The sequence below is a fragment of the Vombatus ursinus genome, unplaced genomic scaffold (genome assembly GCF_900497805.2).
Source record: "Vombatus ursinus unplaced genomic scaffold, bare-nosed wombat genome assembly UNPS02015089.1, whole genome shotgun sequence".
NCBI lineage: Eukaryota > Metazoa > Chordata > Mammalia > Diprotodontia > Vombatidae > Vombatus > Vombatus ursinus.
Window position 1 is genome coordinate 4,984,761 of NW_020954867.1, and position 21,068 is coordinate 5,005,828.

Here is a 21,068-nt window from a genome sequence, read left to right on the forward strand (position 1 = left end):
AAAATTACTTTTAAAAATGAAGTTCATGGAACTGAATGGTTATAATAAATATTGATGTCTTTTCCTCTGTCCACTTCCTATTTTTAAATGGTCATAACTTTGGTGGTGTTGTTTTAATTGCACACGATCTTTATTTCATTTATTTTCTTTCTCCTAGCTTTGTAGTGATTTTAATCTTCGGTCCAACAATATAGTTTCTTGATTACATACAGATATCTGATTCATAAATTTTTCCCATATCAGTAACAAGACTTCTATATTTATCAGAGACTGGTCAAAAATGTCAAAAGTTGCAGCGATAATAAAGTATGATGACTGAAGAAAGGCCATTAGTTTCATCAATTAAAAAGTCCCTACAGGCACACATAAGAAAAATACTGACAAATATCATTAATGGACATTGTCCCAAAAATGCTATATAAAAGTTTAGCAAAAGAACTACAAGATTACAGCTAGACACACAGACACACTCTCACTATAACCACTTTGGGTTTACACCAGAGATAAAAGGATGTTTCAACATGAGAAAGCAAAAAACAAAATTAATAATTAAATATGTAAAAATCCACAACAATCAAAATGGCATGATTGTAGCAATGGTTTTAAGCCTTTGACAAAACACAAAATTCATTAATGCCCAAACCCCTTACAAAGGCATAAAAGGGCTATTGTTAAAAATATAGATCTAAAACCGAAAGCCAGAATAATTTACAATGGAGAAATACTAGAAGATTCCCAACAAATTCAGAGGTAAAGAAAGGATGCCTCTTTCTGTAAATAATTCACATAGTTCTATAAATGCTAAGAGAAGAAAAAAAGTAAAAGGTATAAATGTTGAAAAAGAGGTAATGGAATTAATTATTTCTAATTCCAATAGACTTGAAGTTTACTTTTTTAAATGTCAGAATATCAGTCAAATTAATTGAATCAATAGTATCAAGAAAAGTAGCAGGATACAAAGGTCAGTATTTCTATCACTAATAACAAAAACTAAAAGGAAAAAAAGGGAAATAACATTCAAAATAGTGAGGAAAAAGCATAAAATTTTTAGGAACCAACCTACAAAGATACATTCAAGCTTTCTGTAAATATCATTTAAAAAAAATTAACCTGTCATAGAAATAAAGGAAGCTTTATTGAATAAATATTCATGGTTTACTGTGGTACCATGTCAATTTGATAAAAACTACTACCACCTAAATTAATTTACAAATTTAATGGTAATACCAAAATTACTCGTGTTACTTTAGAGACCTAGAAAAAATTAACAAAATTAACTGAGATAAAGCAAAATTATCAAATATGAAGGAAAATGATTAAGAGGAAAGAGGAATGATGGGAAGGTAGCATCCCCAGATATCATACTACATTATTAAGCATTAATTAATTATAAAACATTTCTAGTACTGGTTAAAAATATAAAGTAGATCAGGATAACACACGAGGTGAACAAAAACTGGAATCAAATAATTAGCATTCTGTTTACTAAATCCAAGACCATAAACCAGTAAAGGAAAAACTCCCTCTTTAATAAGACCTATTGAGAAACTGGAAAGCAGTTTGACCAAATATAGGTGAAAAGCAGTATACCTGGAAATGAATATAATATAAAAGCGATAAGAATTTTTAAAAAATTAAGTCACTTTTGACTTCTGAGAAGATACCTAGATAGAATATAGAGTTAAGATTTAAATTCAGGTCCTCTGACTCCAAGTTCACTGTTCCAGGATTATTTTTTTCCTTAAGGTTGGAGATGATTTCATAGTAACTACAGATAATGGGACAGAATCAAGCAAAAAGGTAAAGATCAAATATAAAATTATAATTTAAAAACTGAAAACTAGAAATATTTTTGTCTTTTTTCAAATTTGACCTTATTATAACACAAGAGTCAAAAGGAATGCTTGACACACCACACCTAATTAAACAAACAACTAATTTATTTCATCAAATTTCAGAGTTTATTTTCCAGTTTGTGGACATGGTTCTGCTTTAGTGGTTTTCCATAGTTATTGCAATTTACAACTATTTTCCTCTAACTTCTCCCTTTTGTGATGGCTTTTCATATAAGAAATGATTAATATATACAAAATGCAACACACATAATAATCATAAAAACCCTAAAGAATAATACAGAAAGTTGAAACAAGGCAATAATCTAGGACTTAATTTCCTAATATACAAAAGGGAGATTTGGATTGGATATTTAGACATCTATTCCAGTTCTAACATTTATGGATTCTATTATCATTCCATGAAATTTTAAAAAAAGACTCTCCCAAGAAACACAAGCATTGATATGTATAAATTACAGACTAGAAAGCTTAATAAAGCACTAGACATGTGGTTTGGGCAATATGGCAAAGAAAAGATATTAAAATCTAAAGCAAAGCTCAGAAACAAGCTTTTACTTGTAAAAAAAAAAACTCAAAATTAAATTATGTTGTTTTAGAAATCATTCTACCATATTTTATTTAATATTCAACTTCCTGTATGTAAATTGAAGAACAATATTGGTTATCTTAAAATGTTTGGTCAATATCTATCAAGTGATAATAAAGTTGCTAAAATTTACTTAGAATATTACTGCCCAGGTAGGAGCTACTGAGGATATTTCTCAAGTAAATAAGGTAGAAGAAAGCAAGTATTTTTGACAGCTATCCTTCTTACAAATTATATGCTAGTAATAAGACGAAAACATTTGGATTAACTTTTTCCTTTATATTAAGGCTTTTAAAAGTATTTTCTGGTAGGACTAAGGTGCTTAAAAATATTAAATCTCATACTTCTATAAGGATTAAAACTTTGCCTGTCTATTAAGAATTTGTTAAGTAGATTTGAATAATTTAGAATATCAAAATCAGCTCATTTCAGTTTCACTGAGTTTATGTTCACTTTAAGAGAGAATCAAAAAAGACAGGTATCTCTTACTTTGTGAATATTTTCCACTCCCCTGAAGGACAGCAGTGTTTTATAGCACTGGACCCCAGGCATAATATCACATTGAACCCTCAAGAACAGATTATTCCATTCCGGGAGCAAACTCATATAAGAGATCACCAAAGGAAGATCCATGTATAGCCAAAAAAATTCCAAGTTTAAGGAGTCAACAAGAGTAGAGAATGGGAGAAAAGAAACAATTTTAAAGTATATCAAACAAAAAACAGGGCCACCCTACCCCTCCCCAATAGGCTGCATTTTTAAAAAGCATTTCCACCTAAAATCCAACCACCTTTCAAGCCACTGTTTAGGTTTTTTTTTTCTTCCCTTAATTTTCCATAGTTTCTCAGTCAGGGAGGATCTCTCCAGCCTCAAATTTCTCAGAGCATTTTTTATTCTACTTTGTATTATACATGTGTGTGCATATTTCACTTTCTCTTTTTGGAAAAACAATAAAGCACAGTGGACAGAGTGCCTAATTAATAGTCAGGAAGACCTAGATTCAAAGTACAGCCTCCTCTGTGTGTGTGTGCGTGTGTGCGTGTGTGTGTGTGTGTGTATCTTGCATAACCAGAGGCCAGTCACTTAACCTCTCTGTCAGCATCCTAAGGGATTAAGACTAAAAATTACAGAGAAGTTACGAATCAGTATAAGTACAAGGAATTTCCAGACAGATAAAATCACAGGTACAAAACTGAAAAAACACCCAGCATGTAGTAAATGTATAATAAGTATTTGTTGGTCCCTGGAAGATTACCAAAGGCATATTACAATTCCTAAAACTACACTAGGTTGTACTAGGGGAAAAAATATTTTTTTAAATGCAAAATCATTCACCTATCTCCAAATCTTAAGAGTTCAACAGATGTTCCACATTTTTATGCTGGTACTGAATTTGTGAAAGTCACTTTCAAACACAAATTTGCAACAGGTAACTTCCTGTTGCAAAGAGTGTAACTTCCCAGCATGCTTTTTAAGAAATTCAACTATTTCCCTACCTTTCTGCTGTCAAATAAACACAGAATTTGTAGTGGAAATGCTTATCAATAATAGCAGCACTTTATACTCAGTTTGCAAATTCAATTACAATTTTCAAAGATCAAGCTGTTCCTCCTGATAATAAAGATGAGATAATATTTTGTTAAAAAACCTACTCTCTTCAACAAGGAGGCTTGAAAGATTCAAAGTTGAAGGGCTGATTCTGTAAGCTGTACAAAGAGAGGCAGAATGCAAACATAAAGATCTCAGCACAGATGAATTAAATATCTACAATGGAATTAAAATAATATTCTAATAAAAAATCATAATGGAAATGTTTCATTAAGGGTTAATAGCAAAAACCCATTTGTTCAATGTTTTCAAGTACATGTACCTTTTTAAAACTAACCTTAAAGATTAAAGAAATAAAAAGTTTTAATCTTTACCCCAAAGATGATTTTGATCATTTTAATGATTAATCACCATAAGTGGGGGGGGGGGGGAATCCCAGTTATGGGAATATGAAACAATGTGAATATGGAACAATGAAATGGGGTAGAGCAAATGAATTACAAATAAAAGTAGATGGCTTGAAAGATTATTTAACATGCTAATTCTTTACTAGCTGTGATATTATGACATTCTTACTGGAGACATAAGGATGCCTAAATGATCAGATGAGTTCAGAGGGTGTAGATATGAGATGAGAAAAAAAATATGAATAACTGTAGGTTTTGAAAGAAGAAAGAGAAAAGTCTGGATGACCTAAATAAACTGAGATTAAATCAACCATCAATAAAAGCATTAAAAAACAAAAAGTAGAAATGAGACGAAAGGGAACTGGGAAGAATATAGATGGTTTATGGAAGACTAAAAGCTGAGCACAAGTCTGTGTGTCCTCAAAGAAGAGGGAGAATAATTCATCTGTAAACAGCTGTTATTATAAATGTTTCTACTCCCCCTACCAAAAATGGCAACAAAAGCAATCCATTACATTCATTAGAGAGTGCACATTATCTATCCAAAGAGAAGAAAATGTACCTATAGTGTCTAATTAACTTTTTAAAAAAAGCAACCTTGTTTATAATAAATAGCCAGTCACCCTCTGAATCAGCAGGACCTGGATTCAAGTTGAGCCTTAGACACACTGATGTGTGTGTGACCCTAGGCAAGTCCTTTAACCTTTCAGTGCCTTTGGAAAATCTCCAAGACAAAAATTAGAACACAACTTTTGAACTGTATTAATAGAAGAAGTTTCATCACTAGGAGTCCCTCCATTCTATTAAAAAAAAAATAGGTCCCCACAGAGAATCATTATCAAATCATTAAAGCACCACTACCATTAGCAATTCCCTCAAAAAAGAGCTTTGTTAAACAGAAAACTAGTTTATGCATAATTCTTGGTACTCAGTTTTTAAATGCAGAAAATGCCAAGAGAAAACAACCTACAATCTGATCCACTTTGTACTTGCATTTATTGCATGCATTCCAATTGATCAAGAAGGAGAAAAATGTTTAAAATGCTTTGGAAAAACTTACGCACATCTAGCTTGGGTATAAATCTCTTACCTTCATGTGCTATTGCCTGATTTTTTAAAATTTGTCTGCAAAATGTAAATTAAAGATTCTAAATGTTAAAAAAAATCAAAACTAAGTCTAAAGATCACTGAACATATACATTATGATAAATAGGGACTCCAAACTGAATGAAATGTAATTTTTCAGTATGTTGATATTCCAGGTGATAGTTTTCTATCTAGATTAAACAACTCTACTGTGTTTTATTTCAAATAAAATATACAACTTTGATTGACTTTACATTTCAGAGGGAAAAAAAAAATCAACATTTGCATTTAGTTTAGAAGTTGAGTCAAGATTAGCCTTGGTTTGTCATGAAGGTCAAGTGTCTGACAATAAGGATATTAATTTTGTTTTCATTTGATAAATGTGAATAACCCTGGTAAATTAAAAACAAAGTGTTCAGGTGAACATAAGCACAAAACTCACTTTGCAGAGAGAGCTAAGGTTGAACCCAAAGGTCTGGGCATTCCGGGAGCCAGCATTCATGTAGTTTCCCATTAGTAACACAAGTTCCAATAACTTGCTGAAGCTTTTGCTCTTCTTTATCTCATCACAAGCAGCACTGACAGCCATGATGTCCGGTTTGAGGCTATTCACCTGCTCCTCAAACTGAAGTTTAAAGAGAATGGCACTCAGACGTGGTCGTAGTCTTTTCACTGTACTCATCTGATTGGGGGGAAAAGGGAAGGTTTCTTTTAAAATTCATGCTATACTTTAGTACTATACAAATGGACATTCTTTATGTTACATTTATTGCTATGAAAGGACTGAAGAAGCAGTGAGTGCTCTCCAACATATGGAAAAACTGGTGAATGAATATGAAACACTTGGGCAAGCTTTTGTTGCTGTTGTTAAGATGAATGTTTTATGTACCAAGAGAGGAGAAGTTGAAGAGAGAATTTAGAGTTGAAAGTAAAATAAAATTCCTTTAAAATGAATAATAAATGAAAAGAAGAAAAGAACAACAACTTATATATAACAGCTAAGTTATTTGGGTAATAATTTTAAGTAGTCAAGTTCTTGAAATAAACATTGAAATCTTAAAATGCAGTAATGAAAATTATATCCATGAATACAAACAACAACAAAATCAAAAAGTACTTTGACATTTAATTGTGGAGAGATGGTATTGGTATAGAACTTCTGAAAACCAGTTATGATGTTCTGTTTCACATATATTTGAGCCTGTCTAAAAGTGCTTATTCCTCTGAAAAGAAAATGGCTTTCAGAAGCAGCTTTGGTCTGGCCGTCAATGTTGCCCAGCATAAGAATATGAGGACCAACAGTTCCAGTACTGTTAAGTTGCACTTCTTCAGAACAGAGGGGAATTAAGTGACTTTTGTCACATTCCAAAGAAGAAGAGTCAGAGACAGGGTACGGGAGAAGACATGCTGTGAAAATAATAAGGATCCACACTACTGTCACGTAACAAGTCTTCCCTGACGAGGTTAGATAAAGGAAATGGGAAGCTTGACAAAAGTCATGTTATTGCCTTTGGAGTTAGTTCATTTTCAGACTGGAATGAACACGGAAAGCACAATAAAATGTGTACAGAATTGCCAGTATACTTTAATTCTTGATCCATGTATACTTCTATGTGTAATTATGGAAGAATCTAGGACTAGAAAAGACCATCTAAATCCAAATCCCTTAGTTTAAGAGATGGCTAATGTAAAACTCAAAGACTGATTCTTTAATGTCATACAGCAAGTTAGTGAGAGAATCAGGAATGAAAACCAAGTGTTCCAGTCACTTTTAAGACATGGAAATAGTTCATATTGCTACTATTTCATTCAAAGATCTTATTTTTCAAATCAAACTGTTTTTTTATAATCCAATTCAATTCCACAAATATTTGTTGAATACTTGGTCAAAGCTCTCCCAGAGCTGACAAATTTATTAGGCATATGGAGTACTGCACAAGAAATCATAATGCAAGACAGTGTCATACAAAAGGAACAAAGTAATATGAAGATTTAAGAGAAAGATATTGCATCTAAGGTGGACCAGAAAAGCATTCTAGAAGGAAGAATTACATGAGTAATAAATAGCTCAAAGAACAAACAAGAAGAGTAGATTCAAGAAACAGCAAGCAGGTTCAGTTTGGCTGTACCAATAAAACTTGTATCTAAAAGACATATCAAAAGCCTGAAATCATGGGTTATGTGGGCTCACACATTAAGAGCCAGAATGAATATTAAAGGCTAAATAGTACAACACCTTAATTTTATAGAAAAGAGATCTGATCAAGATCATATCGGTATTGAATGGCATTTGAACACAAGTCCTCTGACTTACAAGATTAAACCTAGAAGGAATCAAAATTACTCAACCTCTCCTATCTCATTGTAAATAGGGGAAACAGCCTTAGAATAGCCTTGGCTTTGGAGTCAGAGTAACTAGATTTGAATCCCTTTTCTGATACCTCCTGTGTCAAAATGGGCAAGTCAACTTAACTTTCCTTAACCACAGCTCCCTAACACATAAAATAGAGATAATGATACAGTAGAATCAACCTCACAAAGGTGTTGAGAGATGTTAATGAGACAATGACCATAAAGTGCTCCGCAAAAGTTAAAACACCATGTAAATTTCAGTTACTATCTAAACTCTATGAGAACAGGGATGGTTTTCTTTGTTATTGTTCTGTGTATCTCCAGTATTTAATACAGTATATAGTACATAATAGGCACATAATAAATTGTTATTTTTAGAAGTTATTTCCCCAGTTTGTTTTTTTAAACACAAGGACTTTTATTGATAGAGAGCTCAGGTCTCCTACAAATGCCTTTACCAAGATTTTAAAGCAAAATTGATTACTGAATGATTGCTCGATTAAATGACAGTTAGGAAGACAAAAGACAAACACCAACTATACCAGGAAAGCTAAAGAAATCAGTGCTAAAGCTTGCAAGCACTCAAATAAGGGCAAAATCAGGGCAGTATAGTAATAATAAAAGTCTATGGGAGTTGAGAGCAGAGTCTAAAGAGGCCTGATGCCAATAAGAATAATTTACACTAAAAAAGACTATTAGGGTAAGACTCTTGTAGGTATTAAAATTTGAATACTTAGAAAAAAAGAAAATTGTAAACATTTGTCTCTGGGTTTAAAAAACCCTTGTCTTCTCAGAAGTATATTAAAATTTAGCTATTACAAAAATATGAATATAAGGTAAAATACAAATGCTACTTAGAAAAACTTAAGAAATTGGATCAATGCAATGCTCAATGATGGCTTTAGATAATTAATGATGAAGATGTTTTCCAACTGTGAGCAGAGGGATATAGGATTACAGGTGTAGAATGAAATTTACATTTTTGAGTCATGACCAACGTGCCCATTTATTTTGCTTAACTGTACTTATTTGTTACAAAAAAGGCACTGAATTAAATAATATGTAATGTGCTTTCCAAACCTTAGAGTGCTATATAAATGTTAGTGATAATTTCACTGGGGGAAGCAGAAGTTGAGGGCAGCAGTAGAAGAGAAGTGATAGCTATACAAAAAAGCAAAGAAGAAGAAAATGAAAGAAAATTGTAAATAAAATATTTTTTAAATATACAGACATGAGCAGAAGAAGGGACAGAAGGGAACATAGATAAGCAATACTGGAACTACTATGTTCCAACTACTATTAATATATACTAAGAAAAAACCAAACCCTCTATAAATGGATTCATGAGGGTTCTATACTCTCTCTCTCTCTGTTCCTTATGTATTTAAATGTTTATGTTTGCTAATTTTTTTAAGTAAACTTTTTTTACTTTGAGAAAAAAAGGATATTCATTTACATATTCATTATTATTCAATGGCCTCATTCAATGTTTTGGGAACATTAACTGAGATAGAAATATTGTGCTTGAAAAATGGTTCAGGTATATATTCATTAAGATTTATTAGGGATTTTGAGTTAGGGGTGGTGATAGGGTTATAGAGGATCTCAGCTCTTCTTCATATCTATCAGGAAAGACATAATAAAGACACCAGATGGAATAATGACCCCCCAAAAAAATCTAAAAGACACAACGTAAGATCCTCTATTCTGCACAAGTCAGCAGCACACACACAATCACACACACATACACACACACACACATGCACGCACGCACGCACATCTTTCTGTCTCTCTGTCTCTTTCTCTCTCTCTCTCTCTCTCTTTCTCTGTCTCTCTCTCTGTATGTCTGTCTCTGTCTGTCTCTGTCTGTGCAGGACCTGGAAAAGAAGTTAAGTCTGAACTTACGATGAGAGAAGCTTAAGAAGGTCCAAGAGCTCACATCACTCTAACCTAGATGCTCTGGGGCCCATCAAACCTAAGACACTCTTGCCAGGAGAGCTCTGACCAAGAAAACTATAAGCAGCTCTAAATTGGAATGCACTGGTGGGGCTTGAGGGCTGCCTGCCAGCTCACTGAGGGAAGACACCAGGGGAGATGGAAGCCAGGAGCTTCCAGTCAGTCAAGAAGCATTTACTGAGCATCTTCTATGTGCTAGGTGTTATGTTACGCTCTGAAGATACAAAGAAAGGCAAAAAGACAGTCCCTGTCCTCAAGGACCTTATAATCTAATAGGGGAGGCAAAATGCAAACCATGTACAACTAAGCAACACACAGGATAAACATGAAATAATTAATAGAGGGAAGGCACTAGAATTAACAGGGTTTGTGAAAGATTTCCTATAGAAGGGATTTTAGCTTGTACTTGAAGGAAGCCAGGAGGTAGGGATGAGGGGAGAAAGCATTCTATGCAAGAGGGCCAGACAGTGAAAAGAACTGCAGCTGGGAGATAGTGTCTTGTGAAAGGAACAGCCAAGAGATCATTGTCCCTGGACAGCAGTACGTACAGGGGAATAAGGTATAAGAACATGGAAAAAGCACAGAAGGGCTAAGTACTAAAGGTTTTGAACCTTTAAGGATTTTATATTTTGTCTTAGAGGTGAGAGGGAATCACTGGAATTTAAGTAGGTGGGACTTATTCTTTAGGAAAATCAGTTTGATGCTTAATGAATGATGGATTAGTGTGGAGAGATTTGTGTCAGGCAGAACAGTAAGAAGGCTACTGCAATAGTATAATGAGGAACTGTTCATTTCCTATACTACCTAAGTTCAGCACACTTTACCTCTGACCTGGACTATGGGCAAAAACCTTCCAATTCGTTGAAAGACCTCCAGTTTCTCTCTGCCATCCATCCTTCACATAGATGTCAAAGTGATAGTCCTTTTAAAAAAAAAAACAAACTTTTTTTTTTTTTAAACACTTTGAGACTGGATCTCTATATGTTGCCCAGGTCAAAAATATAGTAGCCACTCACAGGCCCAATTCCAATACAGATCAATATGGAAGCTTTAACCTTCTCTTCCTTATCCCAGGTCTCCCTAATTTGAGCCAGTTTACTTTTCCTTAGACAGACTAGTATTCCTTTGTTGCCAGGGGTTCAGTATATTGGTGCCGGACAAACAGATACCCAATGAGCTTTAGCCCTACTACAGATCAAGGATTCATAGACTCAGCCTCCTCTACAGCAGGGCCTTGGTATGGGCCACCAGATGGAGCTCACAGTAACATTTCTAAAGCAGAAGGCTAACTATGTCATACCATTGTCCAAAAATCTCACTAATGCTTATCCCTATTGCCTCAAGGATAAAATATAAATTTCTGTTGGACACCGAGAGTTGTTCACAATCTCTAAAGTTTATCTTAACAAATTAATTATACCTTATTCCCCTTCATTTACTATGTGAACTAGCCTAACTAGTCTCTTTCCTGTTTCCCTAAGAGGCCATCTCATTCGCTATCTCTGTACCTTTGTGCCATGCCTATAATATGCTCCCCTCCTCACCTACAACTCTGAGGACACCTAGCTTCCTTTAAAGTTCTGCTCATTTATACCTTCACTCAACACCATTCCTGATGCTCCAGTTGTTAATACAACTGCCACTACATGCTCCAAATTATCTTCAATTTTATACTAACTTTAATATAACATAATACAATATAATATAATATATATCCATCTACAGAAGTAAGCTCCTTGAGAACAGAGACATTTTTCATTTTTGTCTTTTTCTTGGAATTTTTGTGGGTTAGTGAATATAGAATTGGCCTTGGAGTCAAGATATCTAGGCTCAAGTTTCCTCTTTAAAAGATGCTGACTCTGTGACCACAGGCAAGGTAGTGAACCTCTCAATGTCCCCAAGCAATTCTCTAAGGCTATAAGCTGTAGAAAAGTTGCTGATCCGCACTGGAAAAGAGTTTCCTTACAGGAAGCAGATGAGGAAAATCACTGGTCCAGACAAAAAGAAAATTCTCAGAACTAGGCATTTAATAAAAGCTTGCAGATTGATTGATTTAGGTCCATAGAACAACTTCTCTCTAAAGGCAGTTGAACTAAAAATGCAATTTGTACTGTATTAATTCAGAGTTGTTACCTAGAAAAGTCCAAATAAGTTTAGTGTCAAGGAAACATAACACTAAGCTCCCATAGCCCTAAATCCTTTTATAACATGCAAACATTTGATTGATCGGAATGCTTCATGTATTCTGCCATCACTTACACTCCAAGGAGTCTTGGGAAAAAGCAGATCAAAAAGGTTAGACAGCTTTTCTTTGCCAATAAAGAACAGTTTACTAACAGTACATAGGTAATTGCTGGAGCACAGATATTTATAATTTGCAGTAAAGCTAGTAGCACAATACGCACAGAATATTATCCAACACAAAGAGGAGCTTATGCCACATAAGCATCTTCAAAAGTAATCAGCAACAGAAGAGAGACCTAAAACATACTTTAAATACAGCAATAATTGGGGGTTAAAGGAATGTGAGGTTTGCTGAATAGAGAATGACAGAACTTTAATAAAATCATTCAAGTCAAAAATACTGAAAGTATTGTGAAAAATGATTTTTTTTTAGCAATCATTATCTTGGAAACTCAGAGCTTCCCCAACCCCCTTTAGTTCTAAGTTCACTCCTTCAGAAGGACATTAAAATGTAATCTAAATGGGTCTATTCCTGCTCACTACATTGCCTAGACAGGTCCGGGAGAATGTTGACTTCTCCCTATTGCCAAGACTGGTGATATAGAAACTGATGTCTCTTTGACCAGGATTGAGTGCACTGGGTCTCAGAGTGAAAGACGTTCATTTAATATAGCCCACCTCCCAGAGTTGATTGGCATCCCTTGGGAACACCTACTCTTCGAAGGGCATATAAGCCTATACCCCAAAAATCCCAATTCAAGCCAGTTCTGAACTAGCCCCCTTGGTGGGGTCCAGTTTTGGACTGAACTGCCATGCAATGCATATCAAACCAGCTTGAGAGAAATTAAACTGTGGACATACGTACTCCCATTTCATTTGTCTCTTTCTTAGAGCTGACTGTTTCAAATTGGAGTTCTTTTTTGGGGGGTTCACAACATAAAACATAAAAACAAAGAGTCATATCTTAACTAAGAGGAGAAATTCAAGTAAATTATTTGGTTAACTAGAAGATCAAGAAAAGTGAAACACAATCAGTATTGATTTAAAATCATTACCAAAGGAGATGTAGGAAGAAATTAACAAAAGAGGAGAAAGAATGCTTTCTTTTCTTGTGAAAGAAAAAAAAATTGCCATAGCAGTAGATAGCATCTGAGTACAAGACAATAAACTTAAACCACTGAAGGAGAAAGAAAAAGAAAATAAAAGCATGTGAAGTCATATGATTAAAACTTGGGTGAGAACTAGATGAGGTACTTTAATAGTAATGACTAGGAGGTGAATTCTTAACTGAACAAGTGACGGAGGAAATCACAAAAGATAAAACAAATAATTTTAAATACACAAAATTGAAAAGTTTTTGCATGAACTAAATTGATACAACTAGGAAGGCAAGATAAGGAAAACAGTTAAATGAGGGAAAAGTCTATGTTCCAAGAATTTCTGATAAATGCCTGATATCAACATATAGAGGCAACTAAAAATATATAAAACCAAAAGCCATTCCCCAAGAGCTAGTTAAAGTAGGTGAACTAACAACCAAATGAAACATGAGGTTTCACTTTACACCTCCCAAATTGACAAAGATGACAAAAGATGGAAATACACAATGCTCTGTTGGAAGAGCTGTATATTGGTCCAACCATTCTGGAAAACAATTTAGTAATATGTTAAGCACATGACCAAAATATTCATACTCTCTGACTGTGATTAAAATTTGAATAATATAAACTAAAATTCTAAGAACCAAAGTCTATTACAACTAATCATTTAGAATTCTCAAATACTGGTTTTGAACACATAATTTCTTCAAAAACAGTCCATGCACACCATATGGAATATAGTGGAATGATGTTTTTTTAATTAAAGGGGTTGACAATAGGAAGTCATCACCTGTTAAACACTAGAGGAAAATATTAAATTTTCAGTGAGATTCATTATTCAGCGAGGGTCCCCAATTTGTTAAAATAGAATGGGATTCTGATCTTACTACCTTTTGTTAATTCTAACAAATTAAAGTATTCAGCATTATTTAACTAAGAAAGGTGACATAACATAATGCTGTATGAGAATTTATAATTCAGTGACACTTAATACTATCTTAGTATGTAAGGATGATTTTTTTCCTCATTAATTTAAAGAAATAATATTAGCATTTTAATAGTTTTATTAAATGAACTTGATGCCTCAAATAGAAATTACTTTTTATTTTAGCTTTGTGTAATATGATCTTATTAGTTTACATTCAATATGATGCTTGTGACATCATGGCCTTTTTTCCCCTCCCTCTCTCCTGAAGAAGGCTTTGAAGAAAATAATCGCTTTTCTCCTCACAGATACATTTTCCTATTTTGCCTGACTTGCTTTCAAGGAGTCCTTGATGAACAGAATACACTAAAACTTCTGGTGATTTGATGAGTCACATGCAGCTCCTTCCTTTCTATAAATGTGGTTGTTCCTTTTAGTGTATCACAGTAATCTTCTTCCTACCTTAATACCTCCCAATTATTGCTAGAGTCATTTTACCTTTAAATAAAGTATACTACTTTTTGAGCACAAAAGATTAGCTTTCTGCTACTGCGGGATTCTTCACTGGAGAATTTCTGCTCATCTTTAAAAGTTAAATGCTAATTTAACTTTTAATTCAAATGTAAATTGAAATTTAACAATATTTTCCTGGAATATTTCCTTGATTCTCCCAATAAAACAACACTAAAAGTAGCTAATTTCAAAATGGCTATCCCTGGTCCAAGGGAGCGTCTCTGATTTTAAAAAGCCTCATCCTCTTTCAGTAAAACAAGGAGGAATTACAAGTACATAATGTTTCACATGGTTTCAAAGAGTTATATCAACTATATTGCTTAACTTTTTTTCTTTGTTACAAGGGACAGTTAAATTGGAGGTGATTATATATCAAGAGATGACTGGTATAAAAAATAAAGGGAATTTTTCTTTAATCTGAGAAGATCTAGTGATGAGCCAACAGACACAGTGTGAAGCTAACATAGTAGGAATCATACCAAGATGAACACTAGGGGACACAAAACAACAAAACAATAATAAAAATAATGATTCACATTTACATAGTTCATTAAAATTTACAGAACACTTTCTTCACAGTAACAGGGAAGGCAAGTGATACAAGTGTATAATATATTTGCAATGCTCAGAACTCATGTTCCTCTACCTTTAATAAAGAAATTAGGGAAATCTATTTTTCTTGAGGTCCCAAGTTGAACATTAGAATAACATTAAATGTTTTTCCTTCTCTTTTTTTGTTCTTTATATTTATATTGTTGGTGTCATTACATATATTGTTTTCTTGACTGTTTATTTTTCTTTGTATCCATTCATGTCTTCCCATATTTCACTGAATTCTTAATATTTATCCCTTCTTATGATGCAGTACCACAATTTTTTAACCATTCTTCTACTGATAGGCATCTGCTTTGTTTATAATTCTTACTAACACAATAAACTATCAAAAATGGAAAATGGACAGTATCAAGAAAGGTGGATATTTTCGAGTAGATTGGACTTTCAATTCTTTACCTCCTTGGGGTACGTATTTAGAAATGAAATCTCTGACTAAAAAGATATTAATTTTTATGCAATTTTTAAAGCATAGTTCCAAACTGTTTTTTAAAATGAAAAAAAAAATCTTTGAATCAAATGAATCAGATGAAGGAATGATATCCACAATATATTTTAGAACAAACAAACAAACAAACAAAAGAAGATAAGGTCAAGAGTTCTAATGGATGTCATGTCAAAGGACATGAACAGTTTTGAAATGAAGAATTAAATATTATTAATAATCACATGAAAGGCTGCTCCAAAACAATAACAGCACATACGCTAAAATGAAGGAGACCAAACTTCAAGGAATAGTACTTACCACAACCGCAAATTGTTCTGGCTCACATAGATTATTATATTCATTCTTAAACTTAGACAGTGAATTCAGCTGCTCCTGATCTGGCAGGTGCTTTATTAAGTTCTAATAACAAAAGAGAAAGAAAAATTAAACAATATCTTTACAAACTACATAGCACAGACTTGTATTCACATAAAAAATTTTCATCACCAATCTCCCATTAACAGTCAAAAAAATTACTTGTGTAAAGGAAGAAAGGAAGGGAAGAAGGAAGGAAGGAAAATGTCTAATAACATATAAATTATACTGTTAATATACCAAAACTTTTTTTCTGAGGAATGCACCCACTAACTTGGAAAATCTTGCCATTATATTTCAACGTAAAGAAGTAAGTGGCAGAAATTATAGGAAAGACTACTAAAAGCATTACTAGTAAAAAGCTATATAGGTGTTATCACTTAGTTACTATTCATACAGGTAATAAAATTGTCAATTCACTACTAAAATAGAAGCTGATGTGCAAAAGAAAAGTCAAGGGAGTTTAATGACATTGTTTAAATAAATAACCAAAAGAAATATAGGCTGATGTGACAGAAACATAAAATACCTTTGCAGCCAAGTAAGAGAGGAATTTCTGCTGAAAGAGTTCATAAAGACACGAGGTACATTCTAAAGTACCACACTACAGGTGAAACTGCACAACAATGGCATCCCTTTTTGTACTTCAATGATAAAACTACCCCCTTAGACAAGATTTAATATTGATCTTATAAAAAAATTGTTAAACACATGTTCTAGTCAGTGTATTAATTTTAAATGGTGTAAGAGAAAAGAAGGCTGATGGATAGGCATGAATTCTAAACTATGATCTTAATTAGGCATATATTAAAATCAACATTTAAATGTTTAAATCTCAGCACTTGTTAGTAACTTATTTAACTTTGACCTTATGCCACTGTCACACCAGACACACAAACACAATAACTCATTCCCAGAAAAGTGATACTAGTTAAAGAAATGTTAAAGAAAGTAATGTTATTAAAGGCATTAGATCAAATTACACATCATTGACTCACTGTGTAACCTTGGATAAAGAAAAGTCGGTTATGAATCAAAATGAGAGAAAATAAAAGAAGTATAGAATAAGGGCCTTATCAAAAGTCATTTATCATAAATATATAAAAATTCAAGTATATGAGATTGATTTTTTATTAGTATTATAGTTACTCTTTTTTCTACATTATACTAAACTCATACAGAATTATGCTAGCAAACATTACTAAAACTCATATTGGGACTAAAGACCAAACATAATTAAAAAAAAAAGAAATATTCTAACATTATAGTATCAGTTTTCTCTTCTCTAGGTTATGCAATTATAATTTTAACTTTTTATAAAATGCTATACTTTCTAATTTTTTAATATTTGGAAAGCCTTCAAACTTTTTCAGATCACCTCAAATACAGAAAAACTGGAAACATTAAATAGCTCTTCAATATAGAGGGTAACTAAATTTCCTATATGCCCAATTTATATTTCTGTACAATATTATAAAGGTTTTTTTTTAAATTAGGTGGCTTTTATTCAACTAAAAATCCCTATTTTTAATGGTTTCTATTAGCTTTCTACCATCTTAAAAATTGATACAGTAGATTCAATTATTTATATCATACTTAGGTGATTTTAGATATATTTAAGCAAAGATAAAATTCTTGACCAATAAAAAATTATTGAAAAAGCAAAATAACAAGAAATCTCCCTCTTTCTCTGAAAAAATATTGTAGATTAAAAGATTTTGTTATTTACATTATATCTAATTATTTCTCTTGGTAGTTTAAATTATTTTTTAGCACTGACCCTCCAAATTCCATTGCTTTTTTGACATTTATACTTTTCACAAATCTTTCACATGACCATCAGATCATAATGAATGTGTGGGTTTTGTTTTTTCAGCTATTCTATTATTATTAAATTTTTATAAAAGGTTATCAGTGATCTCACTTCTCAATCTAATGGCCTTTATTTACAATCTTTATACACCTTGATTTCTATGTAGCTTTTGATTTGGTTAAACACTCTCTCATCTACTATAAAGACTCCCTTCTCTAATAGCTTCTGAAACTAAAAAGCTATCCGGATCATCCTTATATTTTTCTTTTTTTAATGGTAATTTTTATTTTTTTTTTTTGTTTTCAACGTTTACTTCCACAGGATTTTGAGTTCCAAATTTTCACCCCATCTCGCCCCTCCCCCCACTCCAAGATGGCATGCATTCTGAATACACCTTCCCCTAGTCTGCCTTCCCTTCTATTTCTTCCCTGCTTCTCTGATCCCCTTCCCCTTCAATTTTCTTGTAGGGCAGGATGGATTTCTGTACCCCATTTCCTGTATTTCTTATTTCCTAGTTGCATGTGAAAACATTTTTTTTAAACATGTGTTTTTAAAACTTTGGGTTCCAAATTTTCTCCCTTCCTCCCTCCCCACCCACCCTCATTGATAAGGCAAGCAACTAAATATAGGTGATATATGTGCAGTTATGCAAAACACTTCCATAGTAGACATGCTGTGAAAAACTAACTCTATTTCCCTTAATCCTATCCCACCCACCCATTTATTCTATTCTTTCTTTTGACCCTGTCCCTCCCCAGAACTATTTGCTTCTGATTACTCCCTTTCCCAATCTGCCCTCCTCTCTATCATTCCCCTACTCTCTTGTCCCCTTCCCCCCCTATTTTCCTGTAGGGTAAGACAGATTTCCACATCCAATTGAGTGTGTATGTTATTCCCTCCTTAAGTCAAATCCTATGAGAATAAGATTGATTCATTCCCTCTCACCTTCCCCCTTTTCCCCTCCACTGTAAGAGCCGTTTCTTTTGTTTTTTTTTTTTGTGGGATAATTTACCCCGTTCTACCTCTCCCTTTCTCCTTCTCCTAGTATATTCCTCTCTCACCCCTTAATTTCATTCTCCAGATATGATACCTTCACTTTCAACTCACCCTGTGCCCTCTATCTATCTATCTATATCTATATATATACGTACATATAATTTTTTCCCCTCCAACTACCCTAATACTGACAAAGGCCTCATGAGTTACATATATCATCTTTCCATGCAGGAATATAAACAGTCCACTTAATAAGTCTTTTTTGATTTTCTCTTTCCTGTTAATTTTTTCATATTCCACTTGAGCCTTGTATTTGAAAATCAAACTTTCTATTCAACTCTGGTCTTTTCATCAAGAATGCTTGAAAGTCCTCTATTTCACTGAATGATCATTTTTCCCCCTGCAGGATTATACTCAGTTTTGCTGGGTAGGTGATTCTTGGTTGTAATCCTATCTTCTTTGCCCTTCAGAATATTATATTCCATGCCCTGTGGTCCTTTAATGTAGAAGCAGCTAAATGTCTTGTTATCCTGATTGTGTTTCCACAATACTTCAATTGTTTCTTTCTGGCTGCTTGTAATATTTTCTCCTTGACCTGGGAACTCTGGAATTTGGCTACAACATTCCTAGGAGTTTTCCTTTGGGGATCTCTTTCAGGAGGAGTTCGATGGATTCTTTCAACTTCTATTTTGCCCTCTGGTTCTAAAATATCAGGGCAGTTTTCCTTGATCATTTCTTGAAAGATGATGTCTAGGTTCTTTTTTTGATCATGGCTTTCAGATAGTCCAATAATTTTTAAATTCTCTCTCCTGGATCTATTCTCCAGGTCAGTTGTTTCTCCAATAAGATATTTCACATTGTTTTCTAATTTTTCATTGTTTTCTAATTTTTCATTCTTTTGTATTTGTTTTACAGTGTCTTGATTTCTCATAAAGTCACTAGCTTCCAATTGCTCTATTCTAATTTTTAAGGAAGTATTTTCTTCAGTAATATTTTGGACTTCCTTTTCCATTTGGCCAATTTTGCTTTTTAGGGCATTCTTCTCCTCATTGGCTTTTTGGACCTCTTTTGCCATTTGGGTTAGGCTATTTTTTAAGGTGTTATTTTCTTCAGTATTTTTTTGGGTCTCCTTTAGCAAGCTGTTGACTTGTTTTTCATGATTTTCTTGCATCACTCTCAGCTTTTCCTCTATTTCTCTTAATTGCTTTTCAAAATCCCTTTTGAGCTCTTCCAAGGCCTGGGACTGATTCATATTTTTCTTGGCTTTGTATGTAGGAGCTTTGGCTTTGTTGTCTTCTTCTGGTTGTATGTTTTGATCTTCTTTGTCACCAAAGTAAAATAATATAGTCTGACTCTTTTTGCGCTGCTTACTCATGATCCCGGCCAATTACTTGAGTTTTAAACTCTTTGTTAAGGTAAAAGTCTGCTTCCAATGTGAAGAGTGTATTGTCCCAAGCTTAGGGGGTTTCTACACCTGTTTTCAAAGGCACTTCTAGGGACCTGTAAATTTTCAGTTCTTCCAAGGTGGTATGATAAGGGGCGAGGTGTTTCCTCTCCACCACCACAACAAGCTCCACCACACCACCGCTCCCCCTCACCCCAGGATCACCCCTCAGAACTGTGACCCAGATCCAAGCACCAGTAAAGCAAGAGATTCCTGCCTCACCACTGGCAAAGAGATCCCTGCAATCCCCCTCTGATGAGCCACTCAGTTCCCCCTCAGTCTATGGGCCGGAAGCTCAGGAAAAAGCCACGGCCCTGGGCCATACTCGAGACTTGCAGCTGAGACCTAGCTCCTCTCTCACCGCAGTAACAGACTTTTCCCACTGACCTTCTAAGTTGTCTTTGGTGTTCAAGGGTTGAGAAGTCTGGAAACCATCACAGCTGCCCATGATTCAGTCCTCTGAGGCCTGCTCCAGGGTCCCTGCGTTCTGCACACCCACGCCCAACTGCACTCCTCTCCCCACCCGGAGCGATATATCTTTCCGATCAACCATCCAGGCTGTCTTTGACTGGAAATTTGTTTCACTCCGTCTTTTTGTGGGTTCTGCTGCTTTGCAATTTGTTTAGAGCCATTTTTTTAGGTATTTGGCAGGCTTTGGGAGAGAGCTCAAGACAGTCACTGCTTTCCCTCTGCCATCTTGGCTCCGCCTCTATCTTTTTCTAACAACTCATTCTCTCACTCCTTTGTCAGTTCATCATCCTTTTCCTGTCATTTTAATTTACGTGTCCTTCAAGGGTCTCCTTAATGGTCTCTAATCTTTTTACCATTTTCTCTCTCTCTGCACACACACACACACACACACACACACACACACACACACACACACAC

General features: G+C 34.0%; 1 protein-coding gene across 4 annotated transcripts in view; it reads right to left on the minus strand.

Moving 5' to 3' along the window:
* DIAPH3 (diaphanous related formin 3) overlaps nt 1–21,068 on the minus strand; it is a 426,288-nt gene that overhangs the window by 205,964 nt on the left and 199,256 nt on the right. For all 4 annotated transcript variants that reach the window (XM_027846174.1, XM_027846175.1, XM_027846172.1 and 1 more), the window contains 2 exons: nt 15,871–15,972; nt 5,926–6,165 (listed from right to left, as the gene is read on the minus strand). In XM_027846174.1, coding sequence (XP_027701975.1) covers nt 5,926–6,165; nt 15,871–15,972 — 342 coding nt within the window. The remainder of the gene's footprint in view (nt 1–5,925; nt 6,166–15,870; nt 15,973–21,068) is intronic.